Raw genomic sequence first — 21,383 nt, 5'->3', positions numbered from 1 at the left:
CATACCAACTTGAATTGTTTTGTTTAAAGAGACAATTTTATTTCAGTCTTTTTTGACTTGCCTCATGTTAGGAGCATGCCTTCATAATTTAGCAGCTTATATTTAACTCAATTTCTGGAGAAAAACATAATTATCAGATCGAAATTACTTCAAGCAAAGCTTTACCTGACAAGCAGATACACTACAGAATTGACACATACTGAACTATCATTAAATTATCTTTAAAATTGTAGGTATATGAAATTACATGAAGTCAATTCATGTTAGTAGTAGAAGCACTACATGTTTAAACCACAATAACTCTATCCAATGCAATAATACTCATTAAATACATACTGCATGACTGCACTGCACAATAAGATTCAGGCATGAACACAATGATTAGATTAAAAATTCACATTCTCCAATCTTGTTTGAGTCAACTGTTTTAATCCATCAAATTTCACTCTTTTAGGGAACTTCCTCTTGTAATTGGCACATTTGGTTGGAAGTGTGGGAATAGCTGCTGTCTCCTAGAGACAAATTGTCTCCTCTTCCTTATACAGGATATAATTCTCCTCTCACAGTCTCTTTGAGGGCGGGGTGGGGGTGGTGGTGGTCAAGATTAATTGTGAGGGAGAGTAGAAAACGCCAAGCTACACATATCTGCATAGTACAGTGGTCTGAAGATTAGTAGAATGACATTGTACAGCCAATCATTTAGCCTTAAGTAAAATATTCAAACTCAGACAAAATAAGAGAACAAAAGAAAATACTTATAGAAAACAAACAAAATCTGAACTCAAATAATACATATGCCTTCATATATACTCAACCACAGTGAGTATAGTGAGGCAGGATAGTCCAGTGGTTAGGGCTTGGGCTTCAACTCCCTGGACTTCCTGTGTGACCTTGGGCAAGTCACTTTGCCTCTCTGTCTTAGTTTCCCATCTGTAAAATGGGGACAATAGTATTTACCTACTCCACAGGGATGTTCTGAGGATAAATTCATTAAAGATTGTGAGGCACTCAGACACTGAAATTATGGGGGACATAAATACCTCATATGGGTAGTAGATAAAAGTTACCTTTTACTTTCTAATTTTTCTAGTTCCTCTCGTTGTTGTCTCTCAAATTCTAGTCTAATTAAAAAAATAGGGAAAAATGAGTGTCATTTCTTGAAAATTATAGAACAGAAATAAAGCATGGTACATTTTATATCATGGTATCTGTTTTAAAAGTTTACATTGATATTGTGGCCTGGCAAGTTTTACAATAGCTTAATACGCTCTATAAGAATTGAAAACATTTCCTTAAATATGGCCACCAATTAGATTCTGTGCTGCTGGGCACTTGTATGGAAGCTGAAAAGTAAATGAATTTCTGGGAAGAAACTATTTAAATAGTAAAATTAAACAAGACAGATAAATGATTAACACAGCCTCTGCAAGTTAACTATATGCAGACATGGCAATCAATATATAGAAATTGAGTTTCTCTACCTTAGACAGATTGGTCCTTTTACAGGGAACAGACTGCCACAGGAGGTAGAGAGAAACAAAGTGATCAATTAAGAAAGGAACTGACAGAAAAAAAAGTCAAGAGAAAAGCAGTAAAGAATATTTTAAAGCCAACAACCTATCTACAAAATTAACTTTTTTAAAAAAGCAAACGCTCAGACCATTAGCTTTGCTCTCTAAGAGGTTACATTAGTTAGGTTCACATTCTTCAAGCAACAGTCAATCACACTGTAACTCTAACTAAATAGCTATTCACATAAATTAAACAGTTATTTTTCCTAAGCATGCTTTTCATATGCCAATGATTGTTATTCAACTTTCATGTTCCTTTGACTTATTAACTGGGCACAAATTTGAGAAGACTAAAGGTATTTGAATTTCAAAAGGACCTAAATGGAGCCTGAAAGCTATTTTTTCTCCGAATAAGCAAATAATCATTGTAATTCAGTTGTTCTAATTTACCTAACAAAAAGAAAAAGCAGGCCGACATAAAATGAAACATGGTATAAAACCCCATTTCAGGGCATCAAAATATTTGGATTCACAGGGTTTTCGGTAACTGAGGGTGTTGTTGGTATTTTGAACACTGCTGGGAATATTATGTAACATTAGAAGAGTCAGGTGCCTGAAGCTCCTGAACAGAAGTCTTTCCCCGCCCCCCACCCCCGCACTATTTAAATCTAAATAAAACAAAATATTTGTTAAGAGACTCTTGCCCAGGGGCATCACCTACATTTTTATAAGAAATATTTTCATATTAAGGACTCAGTTGAACAGTATTAGTATAAATACATAACATATGCTTTTATTTAATATTATGTCCTGCAAATAGTACAACTGTCCACCACAGAAAGGGAAAAAGAGGTATTGTATGGGGCAGGTGCAATTGGAAGATAAAATATATGGCAAGCATCTACCATTTTTTATTTAAATAAAAAGCTAAAAAAACTGGATTTCTTGTACTCTAGGCACCTCTAGCAATCAGTTTAAATACAATAGAAATCAACAACAAACTGCACAACATTCCATACACATAACTTTATGACTGTGAAACGAATTAAAACAAATCCCACTTTCTGTAGGTATCACCCCATAGGCTATGATTTAGTCACAGAGGTCGTGGAAGTCACAGAATCCGTGATTTCCAGCGACCTCTGTGACTTCAGCCTGCGGTGGTCAGGAGCTCCAGGGTCCCCCCCCCTCCCCAAGTGGGGGCAGAGAGCTGCAGGGTATGCCCGGTACCTCTGGTGGGGCCCCCGGAGCTCCAAGCTGCTGTGGGGGGTGGGGGAACCCCCAGCTCCCAGCCACCACAGGTGGCGGGAGAACCCACAAGCCCCCAGCTGCTGCAGGCGGCGGGAGAACCCACAAGCCCCCAGCTGCTGCAGGCAGTGGAGGAACCCTGGCCGCTAGCGGGGGTACACCTGAGCCCCCAGTAGAGGACCCCCGAGCCTCCGGTCACTGCAGGCAGCGGGGGAATCCCCGAACCCCCAGTCACCTCAAGCAGTGGGGGAATCCCCCGAGCCACCGACCACCACGGGCCACCCTGCAACTCCTGGCCAACATAGGAGGCAGGAGCACCCCACAGCTCCCGGCCCCGATGGGCAACAGGGGACCCCTGGAGCTGCAGGTGGCAGGGGTACCCGGTAGCCCCCAGCTGCTGCAGGTGGATCCTAGCCCCTGCGCAGCTGGCCTGCTTCAGGCAGTGTGGGGACCCACAGATCCCCATTTTGTCAGGTATATTTTTAGTAAAAGTAATGGACAAATCATGGCTTCCGTGAATTTTTCTCTTTTGCCCGTGACCTGTCTGTGACTTTTACTAAAAATATCCATGACAAAATCTTAGCCTTAATCATCCCTCACCCTCAAAAGCTCCATTAAAGAGGATAAGCATGTCCTAAACGTCAACAGGTTTGAGTTACTGTAGACCAAGATGAGGAACACATTCCAAAGGAATAGAACCCTCACAAAGATTATCTCGCCAATAAGCCACTTGTGTTCACGTCAAGGGGATGTCTACTAGTGTGCCTCTGCTGATCTCAACTTCAGTAATATGGTACAGGAAGAGAAGAGGTCTCTCCAGAAGATAGACCTAAAGCTACTTAGCTCTTTGTAGGTCAATGACAACACCCAGAGCACCATCCAGAAACACACAAGACGACAGAGCAGATCACGAAACACTAGATGGATATGGTCCTGATGGGACACTTCACTTCGGCATGTTGCCATATTCTGCTCTAGCTTTAGCTCAGAAATGAGGTTAAATACAATGCTGTAGTCTAGTGTCAGGGTAATAAAAAGCATGAATTACAACAGTGTAGTCTGTCACAGAAAGAAAGGATACAACCTCTTCAAAAAATGAAAGTGAAAAGTTGCCTTGGGTACCAATAAAAGATGACCATCCAACAAGAACTAGGAATATAACCAGACTATCAGATTCCGGACACAGATAATACAGTTCGGAAGCGTGCCAGACACGGACAGACATAAATTTGCCATATTTCTTATTGCCTTCCTCCATATCACCTCTGTTTTACCAGGACTGTGCCTCAGACAGTTAACTTTCATCCACTCTCACACCTCAACCAGACTTTGGAAAAGGAACTCAACTGCTCTGTCGGGGTCATACTACATACAGCTATTATACTGCATACTAAAAACAACAACGCAACCATATGATTCCTTATTGGTGGACTCGTATACATATCATGCAAAGGAGAGGACAAAAGTGAACTTTGGGGAGCTTCATACAAGAGCAGCCTATCAGTAGAAGAGCAGTTCCTCTTTGGAACAAGCCCACTTAAAGCAGTACTATCAACTCTTACCAAAATCAAAAGCATGTCAAAATAACCTCATTGTCAATAATATCAAAGACAGCTAAGAGATCTAATACCAGCATGAATACTTGGAGCCAGGTGTAAACTGGTATACTGGTGATTTCAGTGGAGCTAGGCTGATTTAAACCAGTTGAATATCTGGTATTGATTTTCATGTATCGCTAAGTAATTGTTAATACCCAGACAAGGGTCAGAGAATTCTGAGACATCTACCTACTGTGACTTATCTTGCAACAAACTTATCAGTAATCTTTACCACAAGGAGTTGTGATGGTTTCTTGAGCACAGGTCATACCAAAGACTCTTAAATGCATCAGATTGCCAGCTTCTCTCAAAAGGAAATGTTGATAATTTCCATCAATAAAAGGGTAAGCATTTCCCTGATGGCCTTCAGCAACTAGTAAAGACATGGATTAATGTTCTCTCAATACTTTCAGTACACGTCAAGAGTGCCACTGATTAAAACTCAAGCAGAGATGGGGTAACGTTTGCCTCCTCGTGACAAAGGTACACCAACTTTGGTCTGAATCAGAATGCAGTTTCACCATAAAACAACAATTTTCTTTCAACAGAAAGTACTCAAATCAGCACTCAGGTGGACACACCCAGAATTCACCAAGCTGTCTACAACCCAAAACAAAACTGATTGAGAATTTTGTCTCTAGGAAGGATTTTGCAAAGAACCTCTACTTGCCTTCCCACAACTACTGCATAAGAGTTTTTAAATTCTTTGAGAGTTGATCAGTTTCCCTCCGAGACTTCTATCATTGTTCTAGCTCTCACCATCTCCTTCCTCTTTCAGTTGTTGCAGGCCATCTGTGAACCTGATGACTCTGAAGGGAAAGCCAGGGAGGGCAGTGTATATAGGCCACCTCATCAATGGTTAAGGATTAAAAGAGTACTATAGAATTGCAAACCATCAACTCAGTGATCCATCAGAGGAAAAGCTTTCTCCCTCAGAGCCCTTCAAAAATGCTCTGGCTCTATTAATTTCCCAAGAGAGACCAACGAAAAGGTCAGCTGAAGTTTATATGATTTATAGCTGTTTGTTTCCACATCCTCTATTATTTGTTAGTAGCATTTGGAGTGTATTAGGTGAAACTAAACTACTAAAATCAGCTTGAAATGCATAGAATATATATTAAAAGAAATTTCACCACTACCATCTCATGTCACTGTCAATTTTACAAGCATAAGCACAGTAATTTGCTTTTCTTTTTTCATTTTTCTTCTTCAGTGAAAAAATCCTTATATTTCCTTAACATACATTAGGTATTAAAAGCATGAGTAGTATAATCAAAATGAAGAAATTCTACATTAAACTTTAAAATAAGGATAAAAACTGCCCTTTGTTCTTTTGCACAATTCCCACAATGGAATTTAATCTGATTTATTTGGAGTTAAATGGACATCATTATCCCTGAAAAAAATAAGACTTTAGGTATACTATATACCAGATAAAAGCGGCAAAGAGTCCTGTGGCACCCTACAGACTAACAGACGTATTGGAGCATGAGCTTTTGTGGGTGAATACCCACTTTGTCGGATGCACGTACGTGTCAAATTTGTAAGTACTTACATTGTGGACATGCTGCAGAGTAAATTAAGCCAATTCTAATAGCACAATACTCCAATAGCTTAATTTAGGCAGCACAACATGTACTATTACAGATGCACAACTATGTAGGCAAGACCGAGTGCTGGCAAGACTACAAAGATGTTACAATACTAGGTTAGCACCCCAAGGTATATGCTTAACAAAAAAAAGCTAGATCTATGGCAAGACCAAGGTTTCTCATAAGTGGTTTTAAAGGTGTAGTAAAATGTAACTTACAAAGTTCTCAAGTGAAATCTTCAACATAAATCTATGAACAAAAGCTCTCTTTTACCCACAGCTTATTAGCTGAAGTAGTGTTGAATGATACCGAATAAGAGACGAAGAGTGAAAATAAGCAGAACAAAACATTTTGGACATTAAACCAAAATTTTATTTAATATGGCACAACATTTTACAGAACGACAACAGAAGTAAAACTAACCCTGCCTGAAGGCATCATAATTGAATTAAAAGAATCCCTAAAAATTCCTTAGAGAACTGCATTATTATACAAAAGGTTATTCTTTGTGAGGCACACAAAATTCTCACTGTATGAAAACCACAAAGAGAGAGACCCATTTATATAGAAAACGTGCAGAAAGTACAGAAATCTCCAGTAATCAGCCAACATTTAGCAACAGTTACCACACAGTGGTATCTAGAATAATGCAATTATAGCCTGTTTTGGATAGACTAATCTGTCTCAAGTAACACTGTTGGCAATTGTCAAACTTTTTAATCACTAATTCAGACTACATTACTGTCATACTAGTAAACCTAGATAAAGTTCTGGCTCTGGTACAGAAAAAACCTAATTTAAAAGAGTTTTTTTATAATGCAATATGGTAATTCTCATTTTTAAATGTACATAATACATTCAATTATGTTAATCCTTAAGGCCACAAAAGATGACAATTGCCTTCATAATAATGCACTAAATTTGCAATTGTTACCTGTTTTGCACTTTTGGTTTGTCTTATTGTCCAGTTGGGCTGCAGTATCAATGTTAATACATGAAATGTCATGCCAATGCACCAAACACTTAAACAGTTAAATAACTGCAATGTTGACAAGGTACGATTTTAAAAAAATAGCAATTTACATCTTTCATCTCTTTTGTTCACTGAGGCAATAGAAGTTTGTCCCCATCTTAATATTTTCCCCTTACTCTTGTATATCGTCTTTGTATGATATATCCTATTCCTCTTTTGTATTTTCTTATTGTATCTTTTCTCTACTTTTCTCCCTTCCACTTTCCTTTTCTTACTTTCTACGTATTCCTCTCTACCTACTTCATTCCTTTATTTTCTTTCCCTGTTCACTTCACTTCCAAGCTTTTATTCTTTAAACGGTAGCTAATTCCCTCACTCCCAAACTACCTTTTATTCTTTCATACAAAGATCAACTGACATGTTCATTCAGTAGCCTTGGTTCTGGAGGGGTATAGCTTTCAAAAGGGCTTGAGCTGCTTACGAGCTGAAGGAGGATTTGCGGATAGCCTTCAAAGACCCACATTTAAGCCCGGGTCTTCTGAAGCAGAAGAAAAAGAATGGATGTATACTTACTGCATCCAGGTATTTATTGCAAAACTTGATTGTCAACGGAGACTAAAACAAGCGCTGCTACAAGGTCATAAAGTAACCGAGTTACTCAGAGTTACAAACTGCTTGGTCAACCACACATCTCATTCTGAACCGGAAGGATGCAATCAGGCAGCAGCAGAGACCCCTCCCCAAAGAAAAGAGCAAATACTGTACAGTACTATGTTAAACATCAAAACAATAAAGACAGAGTTTAAAAAAAGATTTGACAAGGTAAGAAAACGGTTTCTGTGCTTGTTTCATTTAAATTAAGAGGGTTAAAATCAGCATTTTTTTCTGCATAGTAAAGTTTCAAAGCTGTATTAAGTCAATGTTCACTTAAGACTTTTGAAAGAACCATAATGTTTTGTTCACAGTTACAAACATTTCAGAGTTATGATCTCCATTCCGAAGGCGTTCGTAACTCTGAGATTCTACTGTATGTGCATATACAGTAATTCTGATAAGCCTTAGGAATTCAGGAGTACATTCTGAAGACACATCAAGAGGAGGAAAGCAAGTAATCTTACCTGCATGAATAGCCACTAAAGTTTAACAAGCTGGCTAGTCAAAGCTCTTTATACTACCTGGCTGAATTTACATGGCATGAGAATCTAAAAAGCAAAGTGTTTACATTTAAAGCTGTGTTTCCACCTAGAGAAGAAAGAGAAAGGTAGGACTAATTGTCCACCCTATTCCAATTCCACCTGCTCCTTAATATTAGGATACAGAATATCAACCTGTTTTGAAAGCAGAGCTGGTCAAACTAGCTTGTGCAAAGTGTTTGAAGATCAACTTCAGGTCATTACAATTTTATTAGAATCTAGGGCTGTCAATCGCAGTTAACGCCCCCCCCCCCCCCCTCCTCCCTGTAGTCACTTCCCTGTCCTCCCAGACCCTGCTTCTGCTCTAAAGGACTTGTAGGTTCTAAAGTGTTATGTTGTTTTATTATGTTAAAATAATAATAATAATTCTACACTTTTAAGTTCAACTTTCATGATAAAGAGATGGCACTGCAGTACTCGTATGTCGCAAACTGAAATACTATTTTTTATCTTTGTTACAGTGCAAATATTTGTAATATAATATACAGTGAGCCCTGTACACTTTGTATTCTGTGTGGTAATTGAAATCAATGTATTTGAAAATGTAGAAAACATCCAAAATATTTAAATAAATGGCATTCTATTATTGTTTAACAGTGTGATTAAAACGGTGATTAATCTTGATTAATTTTTTTAATTGCATGACAGCCCTATTAGAATCCAAATGTTTGTTTTTTTTAAAACTACTTGCTGCTTTAGACAGAATCCCAGAGAGAGCAATATAATCTTAAAATGAAACCTCCTATGGCACAGGTAACTTTACAGAATCCAGGACATGACCTTCAAATGGCTCTCAGAAATAGGAACCCAACTTCATCAGTGGAGCTAGCAATAAGCAACTCTGATTTATAAGTGATCACAGAAAATGAGAACAGAAACCCACAGGCTCTTCTGCCATTGATTGTCCAAGATACCAGACCTTACAAGCTGTTTATTGCAATCTACAGAAACTGTAAAGTTAGCTACCAGCCCTTATGTTATGAATTGCTGAACCCGGAGAAGGGCCATGTAAGTAACAGGCCTTGTAGAAATCAATCTAAGATGGAAGGCAAAAGAGCACTTCAAACCACTACTATCCAGCTGGTGGGATAGAGACAAGAGAGATTTGGATCCATATAAAATTTCAAACCTTTAAATTTTAATATGAACTACATTTATGACCCCACAGAGAGCTTCATCTCTCACTGCTTCATACTTCTCTATCTTCAACATGTTGCTCTGGAAAAGTATTCCCAAATGTTAGTGCATTGTGCTACACACTAACTGCAGCTTTACAATGTAAAAAGTTTTGAACACTTAAATTAAAATAATGTTTTATTTTAGCTACTAATGTGAATTTTTAATACTTATTTACTGTGAAAATGACCGTTAGAACTGGACAGATGAAGGCATAATAGAGATGGTAAAGGAAGTTTTGATTCTTAAATTAATATTGAGGTCTCTCTGCCTGTTCAGCTGTAACCTGCAAGAGCCTTAAAAACACAAAGTCTCCTAAACGCATGAATGTGGGAAATTAAAACATGCCTCTAGGTCCTTCTTCCCTATGGAGGAAGAGGGCAAAAAATAATTGCAGCATAGGAGACTACCAAGAACATGACATATTTGACCTTCAGGGATAATTCTTACCCTGCAAGCTGAAAAGACTACATGGAGAAAGAGCACAACAAGGAGGGTAGATATCTTCTTTTTTTTTTTTTTTTTTTAAAGATTTTTTAAATAAATTCTTAAGTATACAATATTCATTTTGACAGTGCCCATTTAAATCAAGGTAACCTAAGATGACAATCTGATCTTGACATCATAACATGATCTGTGTAGATTGGAAGTATTTTTTGGACACAGACTTCATGACATGAGTGCCATTAACTTCCACTGACATATTGTTTTGATGCTACATCTTCTCCTACAGTCTTCCAATTAGCATCAATATTAAATTGTGATAAAGTTTATAGGAAGTAATTACAGTGGATAAGCTCAGTTGCGAATCATAGAATCATAGAATATCAGGGTTGGAAGGGACCTCAGGAGGTCATCTAGTCCAACCCCCTGCTCAAAGCAGGGCCGATCCCCAATTAAATCATCCCAGTCAGGGCTTTGTCAAGCCTGACCTTAAAAACCTCAAGGAAGTAGATTCCACCACCTCCCTAGGTAACGCATTCCAGTATTTCACCACCCTCCGAGTGAAAAAGTTTTTCCTAATATCCAACCTAAATCTCCCCCACTGCAACTTGAGACCATTATTCCTTGTTCTGTCATCTGCTACCACTGAGAACAGTCTAGAGCCGTCCTCTTTGGAACCCCCTTTCAGGGAGTTGAAAGCAGCTATCAAATCCCCCCTCATTCTTCTCTTCCGTAGACTAAACAATCCCAGTTCCCTCAGCCTCTCCTCATAACTCATGTGTTCCAGTCCCCTAATCATTTTTGTTGCCTTCCGCTGGACTCTCTCCAATTTGTCCACATCCTTCTTGTAGTGTGGGACCCAAAACTGGACACAGTACTCCAGATGAGGCCTCACCAGTGTCCAATAGAGGGGAACTATCACGTCCCTCGATCTGCTGGCAATGCCCCTACTTATACATCCCAAAATGCCATTGGCCTTCTTGGCAACAACGGCACACTGTTGACTCATATCCAGCTTCTCGTCCACTGTAACCCCTAGGTCCTTTTCTGCAGAACTGCTGCCTAGCCATTCGGTCCCTAATCTGTAGCGGTGCATTGGATTCTTCCGTCCTAAGTGCGGGACTCTGCACTTGTCCTTATTGAACCTCATCAGATTTCTTTTGGACCAATCCTCCAATTTGTCTAGGGCCCTCTGTATCCTATCCCTACCCTCCAGCATATCTGCCTCTCCTCCCAGTTTAGTGTCATCTCCAAACTTCCTGAGGGTGCAATCCACACCATCCTCCAGATCATTTATGAAGATATTGAACAAAACCAGCCCCAGGACCGACCCTTGGGGCACTCCACTTGATACCGGCTGCCAACTAGACATGGAGCCATTGATCACTACCTGTTGAGCCCGACAATCTAGCCAGCTTTCTATCCACCTTATAATCATACAAGGATTGGCCAACAATAAGGCTAACTAGCTTTCACACATGTGGGAATGTGCCTTACAAGCATGCAGATATATTTTCAAAACAGGATGACTAGCTCAGATGGAGAGCTATTGGATGCTCCTCATCTTGTCAATTTCATAACCTCCATATCTCCTTATCAATGCTGAGTCTGCAATGGTGGATTTTGCTGTGGAATCAAATCTTTGCCTCATAATTGTGGTGCAGAATCTAAGTTTGCATAAAAAGAGTAAGCATACATTTTATACACAAAAGATCTATGTTAAAAAATTAAACTTGCACAGTCAAGGAAATGCAAGAATTAAGGTTTTCTGTGTGACCTTAATTTGGCCTTCTTTTGTGTACGCATTATGATACAGACTTAATTACATGATCATATATTATTTTATTCCCACGCAACCTTAATTCTGGAATTTCTGAATTTTGAGTGCTTGATTTACAAACTTAATAATGTTCTTTTAACAGTTTGTGTACAATTTTAGCTAGGTTTTTAAAATAGCAAACTGAAAATCAAACAAATTCATTGTGTGGCACCATACAGACACCACAAGGGTCATCAGCAGGACTGGAACCTTTAAATCTACTACATGCTTGAGCTATTTGAGTAACAGATAGCAGTAGTAGGTTGTCATCCTTTCTGCAGAGCAGAACTAGAGGGGGAAGAGATACACACTTTGCCAGTAGGTTTTCCAAGTATTTGCTGACAGCAGAGGAATTCTGAGACTCAGAAACCTTGGGTTCCATTCCTGGTTATGGTAGGGAAGTGCTGCAGAGGGCACAGATCATTCTGCTCTTTACCTGCAACTTTGACCCCTTCTACTCCATCCCCTCCAAACTTTCCTTGTCCCAATATTGTCTCTTTCTCAGGCTGGCTCCTTGTCCTAGTCCAATTCTCCTCACCTTGGCAGGCCCCATCTCCATTCCTCATGCTTCTCATCTCAGATCAAGCCTCATTGCCCAGCCTGTTCTAATCTTCATCCCTAGACTCCCTGTCACAGTTGTTCCCCTTGTAACTTGCCCCAGTCTTCTCTCTACTCCCAGACCCAGTCTCCTGGCCTAGCCATCCCCAATTTATCCCAACCCCACCCCAGCTCCTTGTCCCCAGCCTTCTTATCCAGCCAGTCCCAGTTCCCCGTTTCCTGACTCCTCGTCCGATCAGTTTCTCTCTTCCTCGCCCCTCTCTTCATATTCTGGCTCGGAGTCCCAGTCTCCCTCCCCAGTCTCCTCATTCAATCTCAGTGTACCACCATCCCCCAACCTCCTTCCCTCCGCCTTATTTGTTCCTAATCCCAATTTCCCACCTAGCTCCTGCCTCAGCCCCCAGTCCCACTCACTGTGTCCTGACAGATGCAGTCTCCCCTACCCAGTTCACAATCCCATTCTCCTTGCTTAACCCGTACGAGACTCCTCAGACCGCAGCTCCCAGGCCCAAATTCCATCCCCCTTTCCACTCCCCTGCCAGCCTCCAAGCCCAGTTTCTCCCTTGCCTGAGGCTCCTTGTCCTAATCTACTCAATATTCCACCCCCATGTCTGGCTCTTGTCCCGTCTGCACTTCAATGTGGCAGCTGCCTCCAGCACAGTCCTGAGCCTAGGTGGCAGGACATTGGGAGCACAGGACAGAGCCCCTTGCTCTCAGTTATGGTGCCCAGACCTGGTAACAGCCTAGCCCACAACAGCCCAGACCTGCAACAGCAGAGAACATCCTGCTCGGCCCTCGGCTAGCTATATGGACAGAATCTCCAGAGTTTTTAGCTGCTAAAAATCTATTGAGCGCATATGAAATGTGATTTTTCCCCAAGGTTTATAACTTGGCCAGATTTTCATGGGGACTGGAAAAGTCCTAAGAGAAGGCCACCCCTCTGCCAAATTTTAAGTCCCTACTCTAAAGCACAGGGGCTCTGCAGCTTTTCAAGGGAAAAAAGGTCTCCAAATTATTTTTAAGATGGGCACGTTTTCCCAAACCACATTCTTATAAACAGCTGAACTATTTTGGCTGACAGTTTCTAACCAGCATGTAACATATCAGCCCAAACAGTTAAAGTTTGACAAAGCTACAAGCAAATGAATCAGGGTCTTGTAATAGGTCTTACAGTGTTGTGCAGCCTCACTAATGGGCAATACCATCAACCTCACCTATAATAATTATGCATAATCAATGCAAAAATCTGTGGCACACTGGAAACGGAGCAGTAAATTACATGTCTAAATAATTAGCACAATGGCTACTGTTACTTATTGCACTATTCTTTGTCACATTTATTTCAATAAAAGCCTTCACATTTAATTATTGTGCCTCAGTCTCCACTCTGCTACGCGAGAGTACTGCAGAATCCACACAGCCTGGTCCAGCGTACATGCAGTACCATGTGCAGAGACACACTTTAGGGTTCCTCCCTTTCAAAGTTAGGACACCCGCTCTTGGTGGCCGCAGGGAGTTTGTAGGCCAGCTGGAAGTTTGTTGGGGTGCCCTGACTTGCGGCCACACATTTCCCGTTCCCACCGGAGGACCCAGCATACCACCCGTCGACAGGGATCCTCAGTCCCTGGTTGGGGTACACACCCAGTCTACGACTGTGGCCCCTCAGGTTGTGGCGGTTGAGCAATGAAACAGTCTATAGCGTCAGCCTCCTGGCTGGGACAAACAGCCAACGTCCAGAGCTCAGGCCTCCAGCATGTGGGCTGAACTATTACAGAGTCTTTGACCTGCAGCCTCCTGGCTGGGGCAAGGAACCACAGTCTGGGACTCCGGCCCTCTGGGCGGGCAAAGCAACCAAACAGTCTATAGCCCACAGCTTTCTGGCTGGGGCTGGCAACAACCAAACAATCTGTCTCAGGCCCCTTTGGGGATGTGGGAAGAGTGACCAATACTCACTGTCTCAGGCTTCTTGGCCTAATGTTTTGTGCCCGGACAACTGCTGGGTATGGGGTGGGGTAGGGGGACCTGGGCCCACCCTGCTTCACTGGGTCCCAGCCCAGGGCCTTACTGGTGGTGGATGATCCCACCACAGGATCAGCAAGGAAACAGGCGATTGCTATCTCGCATCCCAGAAGCGCAACCGGACCAAAATCTTGTTTCCCACAGCTACTTCCTATCAGTTTCTGTTGGTGCTGCTCAGTCACTCCCAAGCTCAGGATTAGGCAGCCCTTCCTCTGGTCTCTCTCCGGGTCTTCTGTGCCCCAGGGCAGTGGGTTGCCAGTCTTCCCCGCTACCAGTCCTGGAACTCTCTGAGGGCTCGTGTCTCTGTGAGAGACATCTGGCTTCTTCCGTGGTCCCGTGACAACTGAGCTGCAGGGCCCTACTCTTTTACTTCCTGCATGTGGGGTGGGCTTAGCTGAGCTTCCCAAGGGAAATTAACCCCCTCTGCACTGGAGGGAGGCTACTCTGCCTCACTACACACACTATATGAACAAAAAGAAAAGGAGTACTTGTGGCACCTTAGAGACTAACAAATTTATATATATTCACATATAGCTATATGAACAGGTGACGATTATACCAGTAACCAGTGAATGAGGGAACATGGCTGCCTTTTGTAATAAAGGTTCATAATTAAGAAAACTTTCTATATTCTTGGTTGCTTCTGGATGCTAAAAAAGTAGCTGTAGCCAAGGGCACTCTTTTCTATCTGTACCTGGCTAGACATCTATGAAATCTACAGCTGACATGTTAACCCTGCCGCAATAAGAGGAGGTTACTTATTGTAACTGAAGATTCTTCGAGATGTGTGGTTCCTATCTGGATTCCAGACATGGGTGCGCATGTGCCGGAGCCAGAACTGTTCAGCTGTACTTTCTATTGACCCACACGTGCATCTTCCACATTTCTGTGTCCAAGGCTATAAGAGGCCATGTGGGTCCACACCACTCCAGTATCCCTCTTACTCACAAGTAATGAAGTCCACAGCAGAGAGGATGGAGGGCAGGTATTGGAATACAAATAGGGACCACACATAACCTCCAGTTCCAGTAAGTAATCTCCTCTTCTTCTTCTTCTTCAAGTGATGGTTCCTATATGGATTCCAGATGCGGGAGAGTGGTAAGCAGTGCTCAGTGTGAAGGGGGGTGCGCGGACTTGCGTGAAATCATAGTCTGCAGGATGGCTCGGCCAACAGTCGCATTCACCACCACTGCTGCGATTGCATAGTGAGCAGTGAAGGTGTGGACAGAGCTCCAGATGGGAGGGGAGGCATGAGAAAGGAGGTAGCATTCCGCAATACAATGGGAGATCCATTTATGGACCCATTGCAAAGAGAGGGCCTGGCCCCTGCAGCATTTCGTGATGGTGATGAAGAGCCTGGGCAAAGCCCAGAAGGCATGGGTAAGCTGCAGGTAGAAGGCCAGCGCACGGGCGGACATACAGAGAATGCAGCGTTTTCACCCTGGGGAAAGTGTGCGTTTTGGGGTAGAAGATCGGAAGGTGGAGGCTTTGGTTGAGGAGGAATGGACAGACCACCTTGGGGAGAAATTTGAGGTGCAGGCATAGGGAGACTTCGTCTTTGTGGAAGACGGTGTGCGGAGGGTTCAACCATCATAGACTCCAGCTCGCTAATGCGCCACAATGACTGCCACCAAGATCATCTTCATGGAGAGATGGGCGAGGGAGCAGGTCGCGAAGGGCTCAAAGAGTAATTTAGTGAGGGCCGAGAGGACAGTGTTCACGTCCCCACAGCGGGTAGTTTTATGTACCAGTAGAAAGGCCTTGACCAGGCCTTTAAGGAAGTGAAGAGTGGTCACGTGAGTGAAGACGGAGGAACCCATCCACAGCAGGGAGGAAGGCACTGAGTGCTGCCAGATGGACCCTGCTGGAGGAGTGGGTGAGGCCTGTGAGCTTAAATTGGAGAAGATAGTCTAGGAGGAAGGGAATGGAGATGAAGTCCAGAGGGTAATGGTGACGGTGCACCCAGGTGGTGAAGTGCATCCATTTTGCCTGATAGTAGGCTTTGGTCAGAAGAACATAAGAATGGCCATACTGGGTCAGACCAAAAGGTCCATCCAGCCCAGTATCCTGTCTACCGACAGTGGCCAATGCCAGGTGCCCCAGAGGGAGTGAACCTACCAGGTAATGATCAAGTGATCTCTCTCCTGCCCTCCATCTCCACCCTCTGACAACCAGAGGCTAGGGACACCATTCCTTACCCATCCTGGCTAATAACCATTAATGGACTTAACCTCCATGAATTTATCTAGTTCTTTTTTAAACCCTGTTATAATCCTAGCCTTCACAACCTCCTCAGGCAAGGAGTTCCACAAGTTGACTGTGCGCTGAGTGAAGAACTTCCTTTTATTTGTTTTAAACCTGCTGCCCATTAATTTCATTTGGTGGCCCCTACTTCTTATATTATGGGAACAAGTAAATAACTTTTCCTTATTCACTTTCTCCACACCACTCATGATTTTATACACTTCTATCGTATCCCCCCCTTAGTCTCCTCTTTTCCAAGCTGAAAAGTCCTAGCTTCTTTAATCTCTCCTCATATGGAACCCGTTCCAAACCCCTAAAATCATTTTAGTTGCCCTGCTCTGAACCTTTTCTAATGCCAGTGTATCTTTTTTGAGATGAGGAGACCACATCTGTATGCAGTATTCAAGATGTGGGCGTAGCATGGATTTATATAAAGGCAATAAGATATTCTCCGTCTTATTCTCTATCCCTTTGTTAATGATTCCTAACATCCTGTTTGCTTTTTTGATTGCCGCTGCATGGACATCTTCAGAGAACTATCCACAATGATTCCAAGATCTCTTTCCTGATTAGTTGTAGCTAAATTAGCCCCCATCATATTGTATGTATAGTTGGGATCGATGGTCTCCTACTGTGCACAAGGATGTCGTGCACTGGAATAGAGCATGCTCTAGCTACACGCATGCCGGATCAAAATACCAAGCCATGAGGTGGAGTGGGCCAGGGCTGGGAAGGCGCAGGGATCCCTGTGGCAGAGTGAGGAGGTCCCAGGGGGTGAATCTTAATATAGTTCACTGGGCCAAACACCTCCTCTGATGCTGTCCCTGAAGCAATGGTAGTGGCACTCAGTGTGGCAGACAGGGGTGTGGGTCGTGGGTTACCTTAAGTTTAAGCAGCCCACAGTGATGGCAAACAACTTACCTTCCCCTTTTGGTAGAAGGCTTTAAAACCTGGGCTCCCTTGGGGGTGCTTTTTGTTTGTTTTAATCAAAGTTGGGGTGAGGTTTATTTCCAATTTCCTCCTCCTTCTTACCCTGGGTGACATGGGGATTTTCTTCCCCTGGGATTTGCGCCCCACATGGGCTCTCGATTCAACCTATTCACCAGCAATTTGTGCAGCCTCTAAAACCGTGGTAGGTTTTTTGTTTGTTTGTTTTTTTTGTCGCCACAGATGGCTGCTTTTCCCTCATCTATAACTATACATAACTAAGGCTAAGATTATGTCGTGGAATCCGTGACTTCCAGAGACCTCTGTGACATTTTCTGCCTGGGGCTGGAGCTCCCAGCTGGCCCCTGTGCAACACCCTGCCCCTGCCCTGGTGGGGGGACCCTGCAGCTGCCCAGCCGTGGTGGGGGGACCCCCTGGAGCTCCCAGCTGCTGCAGGGGGTGAGGGGACCCCACAGCAGCCCAGCCCCTGGGGGGGACCCCAGAGCTCTCATTCACTGCAGGTGGTCCAGGAACCCCCCCAGAGCTACTCAGCCACCGTAGGCAGGGGGGAAACCCCAGAGCTGCTCAGCCGCCACAGGCGGGGGGGATCCCAGAGCTCCTGCTCCCCACAGCAGCAGGGGACCCCGAACCCAAGCAGCAGTGGGTGCTGAACCTGCCTCCCCATTTTGTCAGGGATATTTTTAGTGAAAGTCAGGGACAGGTCATGGGCTTCAGTCAATTTTTGTTTATTGCCCATGATCTGTCCATGACTTTTACTAAAAATATCCGTGACAAAATCTTAGCCTTACCTATAACAATTGCTCCTGGGCCATCAGATCAAACAGTTTTTCATAACTACCTTCTGCCCCAGCCCCCGTTATCCATTTTCTCAGAAAACGACACATTTTATGCACATATTTAACATGAGTGAAACTGTCAAACATTTTGAGATGTCTGTACTTCAGCTGATATGTGTCAGGGGTAATCTCAAACCTTTTCAATACATTTTCTTTAAATTTCATATACACCTTAGCATCACCCTCCTCCATATCATTAAAAACTTGTCCGGCTTTCCCAGTTAATCTGGTTAAGAGGATAGGCATCTTCTTATTCTCTGCGACTTGTGCATCCCACACAGTTTTCCCAAAGGTGGACGGGTACTCTTCAATGCAATTAGTCTCTTTAATAACGAGGCAGACTTTCTCCTACCCTGGTGTTGGTGGGGGAGCGTACTCACAGGCTGGGGAAGCTCCTTTTGCTGTTCCAGTATTCTGAGTTGCAAAGTATGAGGTTCCAGCTGTCTTTTGTGTGCCCTGTCCTCAGCTTCCATGTGTTTTTGGTGGGCTCTCTTCTCAGCTTCCTTGTCTTCCTGATCCAAAATCTCACCAAGGTCTCCAGAGCTCATATTCTTTATGGGCTGCCCAGTACTGCAATCAGGCCAGTTCAACTTCAACAGTTCAAGGTGTTTTCCTCTGTGGCATCTGGGGCAGAAAGATTCTTGGACTCTCTCTGGTCAGCACTTATGAGCAAAGCTCTCAGCTCCTGGAGTTTTCTTTTTATGGGATATTTCGCTCTCCTTACACAACTATTCCAGCCCTTTTCTGTCAAGACCATCATATGACTGCGGTTCACTCATTGTGACTAATGTGTAACCTTTAAACCTCTCAGTACCAAGTTTACACTTTTATCAGAGCTAGGTTATGATCTCTAAACCCATCTGACCCGTAGCATGTGAATCCTGCTAAGAATACACGAGTGTCAAGCTGTCTGGAGTGGCTCACAAGCATGAGTACCAACCTCAGGACAGACTGTTAAGAAGTAGGGCATAAACCCCAAACTTGTTGTGAGCTCTATACTTAGATTTCACCAACCAAGTATCAAGTGTGAACTCCTAAGTCACTACAACAACCTTAACATGGAGTCACAGACAGTGCACTTGGCTACTCTGATCTATCTTGACACCCAGGCATGCTTGTTTTTGTGACAGATGGTCCCTTACATCAAATATCACAACAATATTCAGGTTACTCCCAGTCCCAAAGGACCAGTCACGTACCACAGGTCAATTGCACCCTATATCTTTCACCAAAGACAAAGCTTGTAGCCAATCCTACAATAAACTAACTAAAGATTTATTTCTTTTCTTAGTTAATAAGAGTTAATTACAAGATTAAAGCAGGTAAACACACACACAAATGAGTTACCATCTTAGACTCCAAAAAGTAATAGAAAAAAAATAGCTGCAATATGCTAGCTTTATATGTCCTTCAGGGCTAAGCCAGGCCAAGCACTAGGGAACTCTTGCTTTTGTTAGCAATCTTCACTCCTCACAGTTCAAGCAGCATAGGGATGCACAGGATCCTTCTTGTCAGGTATTTTTATTCCCTTCCCCCAGAGTTCAAGCTGATGGGATGAGTCCACCTGCATGTCTCCTCTTCACAGGTGTGGGGGAGCAATCAACAAAGTCTTTGTTCTTTGATATTTCACAATGGCTCATTAGCTTTCAGTTGGCCTTCTTGGTGGCAGAACATAATACCTTCCATAAGAAGCCAGCATTTCTACACTATTAAATGCTCCTTTCTTGTTTGATGACTCACATAATTACGGAGGACTACAATGCAAACATTTAACATAACCTTAAAACATGGGGTACACTGATGTTATAAGTAAAATTAATACACACAGCATCCTACAAGCATTTCATAAAATCTAAACACTAAACCCATTCTTATAAACTTAACGTCTGTTGAACAATACTAAGACACCAGACTGGTGAGCCAGACTGGTTTTCAGCTATGTAGTTGTCAGTGTTAAGTGAGGCCTAGGGCCTTGGCATGAGCTGGCACCTGGCCTCTCAGCGTCACAGTGTTCTTTGGGGAAAACTGTTTAGACTTTATTCCTGAAAAATACTGAGTATATTAATAGTTCAAATACACTACTCAACTTGTGTAATTTCAAAGAAAGTGCGAGGCCCAAGTGGTTTGAAGACCTTGTAGAGAAGACAGGGGTGATCTGCCCAAAATTCCTTGTCACAGAACACAATCTGGTCTATGCCAGAAGTATTTTATGAGGTCAAAGAAGGAATCCTGTCTGGCAGGCACATTCTGGCAGTGTCTGGAGATGCAGTGAACTCCTCCAGGGATAGAAAAATCATTCCCAACCCTCCCATCACATACTTTTCTATACTACAAAACTGTACCCTAAGTTTGATGACAGAGTGAGACAACTTTGAACACAATTTGCCTGGTCTACACTGACTGCCAAGTTGTGGTCAATACCATGAGATATAACTCCATTGTTCATAGCAGTGTTCAAACAGGATAATAGCCTGGAAAAGGCACGGAGAGGCAGAATTATAACAAGGGGCTCTCCAAGAACCCCCCCACCGCTTTACAAGGAATAATCTTACAAACAGTCAGTAGTAGTTTTTTAGATCAATCAGTTTTGGGAGGCTGGGGAAAACTTCCACTTTTTAAAAATTCTTTTTCACCTCCCTCAGAAAAGATAAATGTGAAATTTATGAGCAACCAGTTCAGTGTCTTGAGTTCCCTGTGGGTAGCTTTCTGGCAAGAGAGCAATAATCATGTGTGTGTCAAGGAAACCAAACAACATTTTTATACATAAGCTACAGAATTGAATGCATTATTTAAACTGAAGTTATCACTAAATATCCTATCCTGCAAATCAGTGAGACATGGAGAATGACTCCATAGTTAAGCGTTAAATACAATGGAGGACAAACACCCCATTATTCAGGGAAGTAATTCAATTTAGGGTAAAATTTACCAAAGTGACTTCAAAATTTAACCCTCCGTATCCAAACACCATTATAACTATTTAGAGGACAATTTTCTTTGTAACATTTCAGTAAAATATTTACTACCTTTTTTAGAGGAAGCGTCTATTCCTTTTTTGGACTATCTTGTTTCCTCAAATTTCTGAGGGTTATTCTCATTAAAAATAATGCCATGATTTCCAATCTTCTCTCTCACTCCCCCATACTCTTGGATAACAGTAGAGACACACCACTTTCGACGTTTTAAAATTAGACACATTCTTGTCCTCCTTACTTGGGGTAACC

The 21,383-nt window shown here is 42.5% G+C and overlaps 1 protein-coding gene across 6 annotated transcripts in view; it reads right to left on the bottom strand.

Annotated features, from left to right (window-relative positions):
- The window catches only part of KIF16B (kinesin family member 16B), a 289,704-nt gene that overhangs the window by 151,365 nt on the left and 116,956 nt on the right, over positions 1-21,383 (bottom strand). For 4 of the 6 annotated variants that reach the window (XM_043544000.1, XM_043544003.1, XM_043544002.1 and 1 more), the window contains exons 18-19: positions 1,482-1,514; positions 1,068-1,121 (exon numbers count right to left, since the gene is read on the bottom strand). In XM_043544000.1, the coding sequence (XP_043399935.1) occupies positions 1,068-1,121; positions 1,482-1,514 (87 nt within the window). The remainder of the gene's footprint in view (positions 1-1,067; positions 1,122-1,481; positions 1,515-21,383) is intronic. The other 2 variants (XM_037896104.2, XM_043544001.1) reach the window with 1 other exon arrangement.

This window comes from Chelonia mydas, chromosome 3, assembly GCF_015237465.2.
Source record: "Chelonia mydas isolate rCheMyd1 chromosome 3, rCheMyd1.pri.v2, whole genome shotgun sequence".
Classification (NCBI taxonomy): Eukaryota; Metazoa; Chordata; order Testudines; family Cheloniidae; genus Chelonia; species Chelonia mydas.
Note: the sequence above shows the minus strand (reverse complement) of the source record. Positions and strands in the feature narration are given on the sequence as shown.